At 49.9% G+C, this 12,877-nt stretch overlaps 1 protein-coding gene across 1 annotated transcript; it reads left to right on the top strand.

The window, feature by feature from the left end:
* Positions 1-210: 210 nt before the first annotated feature.
* Positions 211-12,003, top strand: PET100 (PET100 cytochrome c oxidase chaperone). The gene is made up of 4 exons (XM_066593353.1): positions 211-325; positions 3,765-3,851; positions 8,687-8,719; positions 11,836-12,003. Exons 1-4 carry the CDS (start codon positions 299-301, stop codon positions 11,902-11,904), a joined length of 216 nt encoding a protein of 71 aa, XP_066449450.1. The 5' UTR covers positions 211-298; the 3' UTR covers positions 11,905-12,003.
* Positions 12,004-12,877: the final 874 nt, after the last annotated feature.

Raw genomic sequence — 12,877 nt, 5'->3', positions numbered from 1 at the left:
AGCACGGGGTTAGGTTTAGGGTTAGGCTTTAGAGTTAGGTTTAGGGTTAGGTTTAGCTAACCCTAACCCCGTGCTGCTTAACTGTAGTGTGTAGTGCACGGCTGCTGAAGGCAATGCGCGTGCACGCTGTGTAGTCACGTGGTGCCGAAGAGCCAATCAGGTGGCTCTAATCAGCAGCGCTGCTTAACCTAAGCAGTTAGTGCTAATATGCCTGCTGCTCTAGAGTTTACGCTGATTGACAAGTGCGACAGCCAATAGAAGAACAGGAGGCGGGGTCAGCTGCGGCCTGCTGTCCAACATGGGGGTCAAACAGGAGATACTCAGGGTAAATATCCCTCGTGTTATATATAGAGGACTGCGGGGTGCTGGGCCGACTGTGCGGGGAGTGCACGGGGTGACGGTCGTAGCCTGCCTGCCTGGTGCTAGTTACAGTGTTGCATGCTGGGGGTTGTAGTGTCACAAGGGCAGTAGACTGTGTCCTGGGGCATGCTGGGGGTTGTAGTGTCACAGGGGCCGTAGACTGTGTCCTGGGGCATGCTGAGGGTTGTAGTGTCACAAGGGCAGTAGACTGTGTCCTGGGGTATGCTGGGGGTTGTAGTGTCACAAGGGCAGTAGACTGTGTCCTGGGGCATGCTGGGGGTTGTAGTGTCACAGGGGCCGTAGACTGTGTCCTGGGGCATGCTGGGGGTTGTAGTGTCACAGGGGCTGTAGACTGTGTCCTGGGGCATGCTGGGGGTTGTAGTGTCACAGGGGCCGTAGACTGTGTCCTGGGGCATGCTGGGGGTTGTAGTGTCACAGGGGCCGTAGACTGTATCCTGGGGCATGCTGGGGGTTGTAGTGTCACAAGGGCGTAGACTGTGTCCTGGGGCCTGCTGGGGGTTGTAGTGTCACAGGGGCCGTAGACTGTGTCCTGGGGCATGCTGGGGGTTGTAGTGTCACAGGGGCCGTAGACTGTGTCCTGGGGCATGCTGGGGGTTGTAGTGTCACAAGGGCGTAGACTGTGTCCTGGGGCATGCTGGGGTTGTAGTGTCACAAGGGCGTAGACTGTGTCCTGGGGCATGCTGGGGGTTGTAGTGTCACAAGGGCGTAGACTGTGTCCTGGGGCATGCTGGGGGTTTTAGTGTCACAAGGGCCGTAGACTGTGTCCTGGGGCCTGCTGGGGGTTGTAGTGCCACAAGGGCCGTAGACTGTGTCCTGGGGCCTGCTGAGGGTTGTAGTGTCACGAGGGCTGGAGACTGTGTCCTGGGGCATGCTGGGGGTTGTAGTGTCACGAGGGCTGGAGACTGTGTCCTGGGGCATGCTGAGGGTTGTAGTGTCACAGGGGCCGTAGACTCCGTTCTGGGGCATGCTGGGGGTTGTAGTGTCACGAGGGCTGGAGACTGTGTCCTGGGGCATGCTGGGGGTTGTAGTGTCACGAGGGCTGGAGACTGTATCCTGGGGCATGCTGGGGGTTGTAGTGTCACAGTGGCTGTAGACTGTGTCCTGGGGCATGCTGGGGGTTGTAGTGTCACGGGGGCTGGAGACTGTGTCCTGGGGCATGCTGGGGGTTGTAGTGTCACAGGGGCCGTAGGCTGTGTCCCGGGGCATGCTGGGGGTTGTAGTGTCACAGGGGCCCTAGACTGTGTCCTGGGGCATGCTGGGGGTTGTAGTGTCACAGGGGCCCTAGACTGTGTGCTGGGGAATGCTGGGGGTTGTAGTGTCACAGGGGCCGTAGACTGTGTCCTGGGGCATGCTGGGGGTTGTAGTGTCACAAGGGCCGTAGACTGTGTCCTGGGGCATGCTGGGGGTTGTAGTGTCACAGGGGCCGTAGACTGTGTCCTGGGGCATGCTGGGGGTTGTAGTGTCACAGGGGCCGTAGACTGTGTCCTGGGGCCTGCTGGGGGTTGTAGTGTCACAGGGGCCGTAGACTGTGTCCTGGGGCCTGCTGGGGGTTGTAGTGTCACAGGGGCCGTAGACTGTGTCCCGGGGCATGCTGGGGGTTGTAGTGTCACAGGGGCCCTAGACTGTGTCCTGGGGCATGCTGGGGGTTGTAGTGTCACAGGGGCCCTAGACTGTGTCCTGGGGAATGCTGGGGGTTGTAGTGTCACAGGGGCCGTAGACTGTGTCCTGGGGCATGCTGGGGGTTGTAGTGTCACAGGGGCCGTAGACTGTGTCCTGGGGCATGCTGGGGGTTGTAGTGTCACAGGGGCCGTAGACTGTGTCCTGGGGCCTGCTGGGGGTTGTAGTGTCACAGGGGCCGTAGACTGTGTCCTGGGGCCTGCTGGGGGTTGTAGTGTCACAGGGGCCGTAGACTGTGTCCTGGGGCATGCTGGGGGTTGTAGTGTCACAGGGGCCGTAGACTGTGTCCTGGGGCATGCTGGGGGTTGTAGTGTCACAGGGGCCGTAGACTGTCCTGGGGCATGCTGGGGGCTCATGAGGGTTAAACTACCTAGGTGATGCTATAGGAAGCTGAAAGGTTCCCATCGGTACTAAAAAAGAACATGCTGAATTTTAATTTCCGTAAATGCAAATCGCAATCGTTGTCCATTCATGTGAGCGGAGATGCAAATGTTCTATTTTTTAATTGATTGCGGAAACCGTGGATTGTCCGTGCGGCTGACAAAGATGGCAGATTCCGCAATTCAACCCCGGTCATGTGAGAGGTTTGTCAGCGCCTCATTCACTTGCATTTATTGCTGCGAAATGTCAGCCTGCACTCCAAAGCCAAAATTCCGCATTAAATCCGCGCTGTGATCTGACTCTGAAGGCTGGGTCACATTTGCGCCCCGATTTTCGTTTTTATGTTCCGTTCTAAAAGGAAACTAACGAATTTGGTAAAATCGCTGTTGATTTCAGTGGGACTTATTTTTTTCCATTTGCTTTAGTTCCGTCTGGTTTCCGCTTTTTGGCAAAAAAAAGAAATATTGGCATCCAGAACTTTTTTCCATCCACAAATCGGCCATCAGACGGGGCGGATTGCTGCGTTTTTGTTTTTTTTTCTTTCCGTTTTAGCCTGCAGGGGAAGGACACAAATGGGAACTTTAATACAGCTGAGCAGTTGTAAAATGGCGCTACATTTAACACAAAAAGCGGATCTGTTCAGAACTGATCATGATGGATGTCTTAGGCCGCTGTCACACAGCCGAGAAAATTGCGTAAGACTTGTGCGTGTTAAGATGCACAAATATGGATGCCATTCTTTTGAATGGTTTCATACACGTGAGCGAAGAAACGGAACGCCTCGGCCATTGTGTTCAATGGGGCTGGCAAAGCATCGCACAGCATGTGAGGGGCACGGCAGGGCCATGCAATGTCTCCCATGGAAAACGCTCGGCGACACTCAACCGTGGCTACAAGCTGCGGCGGAGGATGGCTGCTTCCCTGAAGTGATGTTTTTACCACAAACACCTCGCATCTACGGGGGCATCACACTTGGGCGAGCGCAATATCTGGCCGAGTTTCACCGCCTGATATCGCACCCGCCCGTATGAAATTAGCTTTAGGGTGCGTTCACACTTGCGCTGGGGATTCTGCTTTCCTGCCCTGTTTGGGAAGAAAAGAAGCGGAATCCCCACAGCCGGGCAGACGCCATAGACTATAATGGGGTCCGCCCACTTTCTGGCCAGCTGTCAGCTTTTGGGATGAAAGAAAGAGCGCATTTATTCCCATCCATCCAGTAATGTGAAGTATCTGACTATCCGGAGGGAGTCGCTACATTCCTACCGCAGTCTGTGATGGCGTGTTTACTTTTTCCTGACCAGTGCAATCTCATATCTCCCCTCCAGATGGCGATATACCTGACATTTCCTGTGACTATGTTCTGGCTTTCTAATCAGCCTGAATACTTTGAAGAGTACATAGTGAAGCGGAAGGTAAGTCGTAGACGTCTGTCACTGTTAGATGTGGCCTGTATGGCTGCAGGTGGCAATGGTGGCTCAGATCTGCAATCAGACTGGGGAACAGGTGGTTAACGAGCTGTCAGTAGTGCAGCCTCAGGCTCTGTCCAACCAGGTCTTTGTCTTGTTCCGAATCGCCCCCATTTCTGCGTCTCTTAGATTCAGTTTCCAGCTCTGCGAATGCTCTCTTGTCTCTACAGGGGTCGCTTCTGCCCCCGTGGTGACGTCACTCTGAATGGGGCACTGGCTGAAAGTGTGCGGTCAGTGCTCTAATGATTTCAGTGACGGAAATAAGCGGGTGGCGCTTGGGTACTCGGCAGTCCCATTGATGGTGAGTGGGGCGCTAGCACGGCCAGCACTCTATTCAGTCTCCTCCTCACTGCAGAGGGTGCAGTACCCCACAATGAGCAGGAGGGTGGACACAGGACCCTCATTTTCGAGATCGACGGGGGTCTCAGTATTGAGACCCCCCCCCACTGATCAGCAAGTTATCCTGCGAATAGGGGATAACTTGATATTCTAGCATGACCCTTTTAACCCCTTAACACTACAGGGCATACAGTTACATCCTGGAGGTTCAGAGTTTGTATGGAGGGGAATCGCGGGTTGATCATCCCGCTCCATACAATGCAGGTGCTAGCTGTTTATTACAGCCGCCACCCACCCGCAACAACTCTGATAAGCCGTGCCGCTCATCTGAGCTGTTAACCTATTTAAATGCTGCTGTCAATTCTGATAACGGCATTTAAATACGCCGATCAATGTTCGGGGGTCCTGCACGGCTCCCCGCAATAAGATCGCGGATTACCGTGTGGTTGCCATGGCAGCCAGGGTCCTTCTGAAAGGCCCCAGAGTTATCACTGCAGACTGCCTACCAAGCCATGCCACAGGCATGGCTTGATAGAATGTCTGTCACATTGTAGTATGATGTAATGCTATGGCATAACATCATACTGCAGGAGTGATCAAAGCATCGCATGTTCTTGTCCCCTCCTGGGGCAAAAAAAAAAAATTGTAAAAATAAAAGTTTTAAAAAGTTTTAGTAATAAAAAGGTAATAAAAGTTTTTTTAAAAGCCCTTTTGCCATATTTATAACAAAAGAATCTAAATAATAAAACATATTTGATATTGCTGCGTCCATAAAAGTCCTATCTTTCAAAGTAGCGCATAATTTACCCCGTACCGTGAACAGGGGGAAAAAAAACAAAACGCCAGAATTGACCTTTTTTGGGGGGGGGGTCACCCAGTCTCCAAGAAAAAAATGTAATAAAAAGTGATCAGAAAGACATATCTGCCTGAAAATGGTACGAATAGAAAGTTTGCGACGTCCCGCAAAACATTAGCCTTCGCACCGTTAAGTCGACAAAAACTAAAAAAGTTATGGATGTCAGAAGATGGCGGGGAAAAAAAAATGAATAATTGTTTTTTTAAAGTATTACGGCATAAAAAAAACTATTTAAAGTTGGTAATCGTCCTGACCCATTGAATAAAGTTACTTAACTTTTTTTGCATTATGTACGCAGCAGAAACAAGACGCACCCAAAGATGGGAGAATTTAGGTTTTTTTTCCATTTCACTCCACTTTTTCAGTACATTATATTGTACATTAAATAGTAGCATTGAAAAATGCAACTCATCCCACAAAAAACACGTCGCAGACAATGGTTGATTTATTTATTTTTTTATATAAAGGACCACATCCTTAAGGGGTTCATGTTCCTTTAGGCTAATTGTCAGTCCTGCACGATCCTGGGAACGTTCATTTACCCAACAGTCAGGTTGTATAAAAAGGCTAACGATTAGGGCTCATGTCCACGGGCAAAATGACATTTAAAATCCGCAGCGGATCTCCCGCGCGCGGATCCGCACCCCATAGGGATGCATTGACCACCCGCGGGTAGATAAATACCCGCGGATCGTCAATAAAAGGCATTTAAAAAAAAATGGAGCATGAAAAAATCTGGACCATGCTCCATTTTCATGCGGGTCTCCCGCGGGGACGGCTCCCGCGGGCTTCTATTGAAGCCTATGGAAGCCGTCCGGATCCGCGGGAGACCTAAAATAGGAATTAAAAGCATTTACTCACCCGCAGCGGGCCGCGAAGCTCTTCTCTTCCTCACGGCCGCATCTCCCTTGCTTCGGCTCGGCGGATGTGCCCGGCGCATGCGCGCGGCACGTCGACGACGTGCCGGCGACGTGCCGCCGGCGTCAGGAATTCATCCGCCGGCCGAAAATGAAGATCCGGCCGTGAGGAACAGCTGACCTTCGCCGCCCGCTACGGATAGGTAAATGCTTTTAAATTGCTATTTTCAGCGCTCATGTCCGCGGGGCAGGAGGGACCCGCTGCAGATTCTACATGGAGAATCTGCAGCGGATCTGATTTTCCCCGTGGACATGAGGCCTTAGAGATGAGCGAGTATACTCGCTAAGGCACATTACTCGAGCGAGTAGTGCCTTAGCCGAGTATCTCCCCGCTCGTCTCTAAAGATTTGGGGGGTGGGGAACGGCGGGGGAGAGCGGGGAGGAACGGAGGGGAGATCTCTCTCTCTCCCTCTCGCTCCCCCCCGCAACTCACCTGTCACCCGCGCCGGCCCCCGAATCTTTAGAGACTAGCAGGGAGATAATCGGCTAAGGCACTACTCGCTCGAGTAATGTGCCTTAGCGAGTATACTCGCTCATCTCTACTAACGATCAGCTGACAAACGAGCATACGCTCATCCATCTCTTCGTCATCCAGTTTCGGTGTGCAACGAGGAGATGGATTAACGATGGTAATTAAGATCTCTCGTTGCCATAAGCTGATTCTTGGCCTGTTGGAAAAAATAAACCCAGCAGCAGCCAGTATTCGTTTTGCTCGTCGCTCGTTAGATTGGGCGATCTATGTCGATCTGATAGGACGGCGAGGCCGGTCATGGGGTTCGTGCACACGGCTGTACTCCGTGCGCAGGACCATATGGAGGTGGAGGGAGGCCTGTGTAGATTGGGGGATCCTTTCTCAGTCTCTGGTTTGACTGATATTCTTAGTCATGTTTTGGACACAGACCTACAGGGAGCTACCTGTAGGAGGCGCTTTCGTTGATCTAGAGGAGAGCCATCCTTCAGCTCCATACAGAGGATCGGTGACTTTCACCTCACGTTGTGCTGAGAAATATACATGGTGGCCACAAAGAAGTAGGCACCACACGCTTATGGAAGCTGCCCAAGATATAATCTGTCCAATCACAGCACAGCTTTCATTTTACCTCAGCAGTATAAGAAATGAAAGCTGTGCTGTGATTGGTTGCTATGGGCGCCACAGACAGGCAGCTTCCATTAGAGTGCAGTGCCGGCCTACTTCTCTATGGCCACCCTGTGGGAAGCCCATGTTTTATGGCTGTACCCACAGAGGGCTCCTTGGCATCATCACCTACTGCTGGGCACCGAGCCAGCTCCTCCGCCTGGAGCAAATACAGTTACACCCCTGGCAGCACCTCGGTGACATACGCCATATCTGTTCTGATGTAATATTAACCCTTAGTGACTAAGCCTGTTTGCATCTCAATGACAAACTAATTTTTCAGGGATTTTTTTGTTTTCCATCATCGCATTCCAGGAGCCATAATATTTAAATTTTTTTCGTCAACTGAGCTCTATGAGGGCTTGATTGTTGTGCAACGAACTGTAGTCTCCATTTATCTAATTTTTGGGAACCTATAACATTTTAATTCCATACTTTTCTGCAGCCAAGATCAACAAAAATCAGCAAATCTGGCACGTTTTTTTTATTTTTAATGGCGTTCGCCATGCGGTATAAGGAATGTGTTAAATTAATTCTGCAGGCCAGTACGATTACACCAATGCCAAATTTTATATACTGTAGGTTGTTTTTAATTTTTTTCCTCAAAGGTCCATAACATTTTTTTTCTTGTTAGGGTTTGTTTTTGTTTTTTTTCTCCCAAGATGTGATGTACTTTTTAATGGTACCTTTTGTTGATCCGTGCGACACGCTGATCACTTTCTATTTCATTTTTTTGTAAGGAAAGTTTGGCAAAATTTAGCTATTTTTCTCATGTTTTGGGATTTTTCGGGGGGATGCATCTTTGTGCAATAGCTAACTTGCTTCTAGGAGAATAAACGGAAACTCCGCTATTATACTGGGACTCCCTGAAAGTGTGAGGCCGGCTGCATACGAACGAATTTGCATTGCGGTTCCGCAGCAAATACCGTTTGTAACATGCTACGTAAAAGCGCTTCTTCCTGCACACCCGCGTAAACCAATTGTGATTTCCGCGAACGGAGGAAAAAAAATCGCAGAATGTTCTATTTTAGTGCAGATTCAGAAAGGACTGCTTGAAGTCTATGGAAACCGTCCGACCAGCGGCCTATCCGCAATTGACATTGCGGATAGGTCGCGGGTACCCGCGTCATCACCTAGCAATGGCACAGGAAAAATCTGTACTGCGCATATCTGACGGCGGCTCGTGGCAGCCATCCACAGTACAGATAACGAAGATGAGAGAGGTATGCGCGGACGCCGGTCAGGGCCAGATTCCACTGCGGGGTCCCACATGTGGAATCCGACCCGTTGGTGTGCAGCCAGCCTTCTTTGTTGGAGGTGATCTTCAGTAAGCAGTAATCCAGCAAACAACATTCCACCAAGGATTTGGGAAGCTGTCGATAATCTGGTTGCACTGTAAACCCTGGGAAGTCCCTGCACTGTATACACTGCGGGGTGGGGGATGGGGGCGCATACTGTGCTCTGCCATATAGAATATCATTGTGCCAAAAGTTTTTGTATTTTTCTAAAAAAAAAAATTTCTGTTTTATTTTAGAGAGAGATTTTCCCCCCGGAACAAACGGAAGAGGTAATAAGAGTGCGGATGTGAGGAGGACGCCAGCGATATAATGTATATTCTACCGACGGCAGAGTCAGGAGGCCCGCATACAAATTAGATAATCAGCTGGTCACATCAAAGTGGGTGGCATTGGCCAGTATACATCTAAGGGCCCCTTTAGACGAGCCGATTATCGTCTGAACGAGCGAGTGACGACACTAACTCATTGGCTGTTGTCTATACAGCAGATACATTGTTGGCTCCTTCAAGTGAGAATTCATTCAGTCTTTCACATTTGCTGTATGAGTGAATGAGAACAACTGAATGAACACTGTTTAACCCTTTCCAATCCACTGTCTGACGTCTGAAGACATTATGATGTAAGGCTGTACAGCTCCAATGTTGGAGGACGTCCGTTGGGGCTCTTTTACTGTAGATTGTCAGCCTCTCTGCTGTTGGAGCCTATCCAATGTGTCACCTCATGCAGTACTGGCTTTAGCCAGCAGATAGCGCCGTTGTATAACAGCAGAAAAAGAGTAAGCCCCCTAGGAAAACCAGGATACAAATTGGATTGGAAAGGGTTAAGGGTTTCTTCGCACAAGTTTATTGACATTTGCGTGCGCCTGAACGCTGCATTTTTAGCACTAATTAGTTCCAGATGTGCTCTTTTTCTAGCGGAATTGCGCAGCATGTCATGCACCTTCTTCCAAATTGCTAGTACATTTGCGCACCCCCCTTTGACTTCTATGGAGACCTCAGAAGAGTAGAGCATGCTGCGGGTTTTTTTGTGGGAACGAAATGTGCAGGCAAAATCCGGATGCGTGTACAGACCCATTACAATCAGTGGGTTCTATTCTATGCGTATTCCTTGCGTATATTTCACTCACGCAAATACGCCCGTGTGAAGGAGCCCTTAACCAAACGATAAGTCAACGAGCTAACGATGATATTTACACCTGCATACGATAAATGCCAAGTGAATAGAGATGAGCGGGCGTACTCGGCCACGCCCCTTTTTCGCCCGAGTACCGCGATTTTCAAGTACTTCCGTATTTGGGCGAAAAGATTCTGGGGGCGCCGTGGGTGAGTGGGGGGTTGCAGCGGGGAGTGTGGGGGAGAGGGAGAGAGAGAGGGCTCCCCCCTGTTCCCCGCTGCTACCCTCCCCCCCCCCCCCCCCCCCCGTGCCGCCACGCCGCCCCCTGGCGCCCCCCGAATCTTTTCACCCGAGTACTGAAGTACTTGAAAATCGCGGTGCTCGATCGAGTAATTACTGGAAACGAGTACGTTCGCTCATCTCTACAAGTGAACGGTTATTGTTTGGGCGTTGCCTGCGGTCAAACTGAACGATTATAGTTCTTTTTTGCGCGTTGGAGCGATTATCGCTCGAAATAAAACGTTCAATCTAACACAACCGTAATGCTCGATTCATTCGAAGCCTCTGACACAGATTTGCCACAAAATGCCAGAATAGCAGAGCATGCTGCGCTATTTTGTCTGGTACACTGCCAGAGTATATGGAAGATCTTTTGGACACCGGACATGTTGGCGATTCAGCCCTTCTGCTTGTTCGACTCCCATGTCAGCGGAACAAAGGCGAACAATAGAGCCAATGTGAATGTAGCCTAATGTGTGTGACCAGCTTAATAGGGGCGTACATTAGTGTATACATTGTAATTAGAGATGAGCGAGTATACTCGCTAAGGCACATTACTCGAGCGAGTAGTGCCTTAGCCGAGTATCTCCCCGCTCGTCTGTAAAGATTCGGGGGCCGGGGAGAGTGGTGAGGAATGGAGGGGAGATCTCTCTCTCCCTCTCTCCCCCCTGTTTCCCGCCGCAACTCACCTGTCACCCGCGCCGGCCCCCGAATCTTTAGAGACGAGCGGGGAGATACTCGGCTAAGGCACTACTCGCTCGAGTAATGTGCCTTAGAGAGTATACTCGCTCATCTCTAATTGTAATGCTTAACAGATGCCTGTGCTGACTGCCATACAGGAGACTGTGTCGCCCATAAGCCTTTAAAGGAGATGGAATAATACCTCCACAGTGCCACCTATTGGAAGGCAGCATTCCTTCAAGCCAAAGTTAGACTCTTTATACAAGCCTTGTAACAAGGACTGGGAATAAGCTTAACATACACAGTGTTCACTGCACGTGATGGAATAGTGTAGTCTACTAGTATTCTATTTTTTGCTTTTAGCTGGCTTACATATAGCCACCCGATGGAGGCCAAAATGTTTTTTTTTTTTACTTACTGAAATTACTGTATTAGCATTTTTTTCTCTTTTGTCCCCACATTGCCAACAGCGACACTCGTTGCATTAGCTTTGCAATAGGGCCGCACTCAATCATTATTGTTATCAATGTTGTAAAAACGGCTGCCTCCACCCAACGGCTGCTGTACCCACCAAATCCTAAATTGGGGAAAAAAACCTTATGTTTGATTGGCTAAAATGGATCACATGACCCTCTGCACATTGCCTGTCATATAAAGGTGTCACGGAGCTAATTATGAAATTTCCCTCGGCCAAACAGTCTGAAAAAGTAATTTAGTTTAACGTGTAATACGCACTCCTGCAGTAGCGCCATCTTGCTTCTATAAGGGTGTATGTATGGCAGCATCTCTTCCTACATACATTGGGATAAAGGGATTTCCCACAAACAATACTTACCCCATATCATGTGGATAAGGGAATGTGTGTCTGATTGGTGAGGATCTGACCGCTGGGACCTCCGCTGGTCACGAGAGCCGGGGTCCATGGTCCCCATTTGAACAGAGCAGCGGTCAAGCATCTGTTCTATTTCCCTCTGTCACTGCTGGAGATGACCATGGGCTGTACTTGACTATCTTTGGCCATCTTACATAAATGGTGCCGTCTATTGCCCTCTGCATAGCTGAGTGTCCAGAAACTTAAAAGGGGACGCAGAACTAAACCGGCGCTGCGTCCCCTTTCAGGATCAGTTGTAACCCCAACTACCATAATGTGATGGCATATCCTAACATCCATCACTTTATAAGATGGGACTAACCCTTTAATGAACACTGCAGCTTTAGAGTTGGTCCACGCAGGCAGGAACCAATAGGGATTGTGTCCATACTTGTCCGAGTTTTTCTTTAACCTTGTGATCCTTGTCCCATTGTCACACAGAAGAGACAGCTTGAGGAAGTCAAGAAGAAATTTAGACTGGAGCAAGAAATGCGCTACATGAAAGACTAGAGCGTCCAGTGCCGGCACATCCCCAAGACCCTCGTTCTGTACATGGCTGTTGTATATGACTGTGATATTAAACTAAAGGAGAGAAATGTTTTATACATATCGGAGATGTCTAATTTACTTCGCCACCAATGTTTGCATTGTCCAGTTGGATGTGGCCAGTGAGGCTACCACCTGTCACCAGAAAATACAAGGTATTAACTGGGTCTGAGTTTAGTAGGAGCCCAAAACCTGAGACCCCCTTTGTTTGTGGATTTTGATGCAGATGCACAGTATATTTCACTCCTTTAACTGAATTGAAGGGGTGAAATCTGCTGAGGATCTGCACCAAACATTGCAGATTTTTTCACATCCGATCCGTCACGTGTGAACATGCCCTATAGGAACTGGGTCAATGGCAGTCAAAAGGCACGATGGAATGGAAGACTGTCGCATTGGGTTATGCCTACTGTAATCTGAGGAGGCACCGGACACTGAGGTGAACCTCATGCAGTGTTGGTATCTAGTAATAATTGGAACAGATGGGATGTCTCGTTTGTGCTGGTCTCCCAATGCCGACCGAGAAGTGATCATGCATTCACTCCAAACACTAGGTATAAACCCACTGTGATGGATCACCTTTTGGTGTAAGGGTCCTTTTACATGAGTCAAACTTTCAGCCTGCTGTAATGAGCACTGGTCGACATGCATGTTGATCGGGACTTGTTTCACGCGGGCCGAGAATCAGTTTATGGGGACCAACAATGGGGATTACGATTACAGATGAGCGAGCGTACTCGGATAAGCACTACTCGCTCGAGTAATTGGCTTTATCCGAGTATCGCTGTGCTCGGGTCTAAAGATTCGGGTGCCGGCACGGAGCGGGGAGCTGCAGGGGAGAGCGGGGAGGAATGGAGGGGAGATCTTTCTCACCCTCTCTCCCGCCCGCTCTCCCCTGCTCCCCGCTGCGACTCACCTGTCAGCCGCAGCGGCACCC

The sequence above is a fragment of the Eleutherodactylus coqui genome, chromosome 2 (assembly GCF_035609145.1).
Source record: "Eleutherodactylus coqui strain aEleCoq1 chromosome 2, aEleCoq1.hap1, whole genome shotgun sequence".
NCBI lineage: Eukaryota > Metazoa > Chordata > Amphibia > Anura > Eleutherodactylidae > Eleutherodactylus > Eleutherodactylus coqui.
The sequence above is the reverse complement of the archived record's forward strand: the minus strand, read 5'-3'. Positions and strand labels throughout refer to the sequence as shown.

Bases quoted from the DNA above. Each gene is read 5' to 3' on its own strand.
- PET100 (XM_066593353.1), top strand. From the start codon at position 299: ATGGGGGTCAAACAGGAGATACTCAGG. The intron at 326-3,764 runs GTAAATATCCCT...TCTCCCCTCCAG, and splicing joins TCAAACAGGAGATACTCAGG to ATGGCGATATACCTGACATT. The intron at 8,720-11,835 runs GTAATAAGAGTG...ATTGTCACACAG, and splicing joins CCCCGGAACAAACGGAAGAG to AAGAGACAGCTTGAGGAAGT.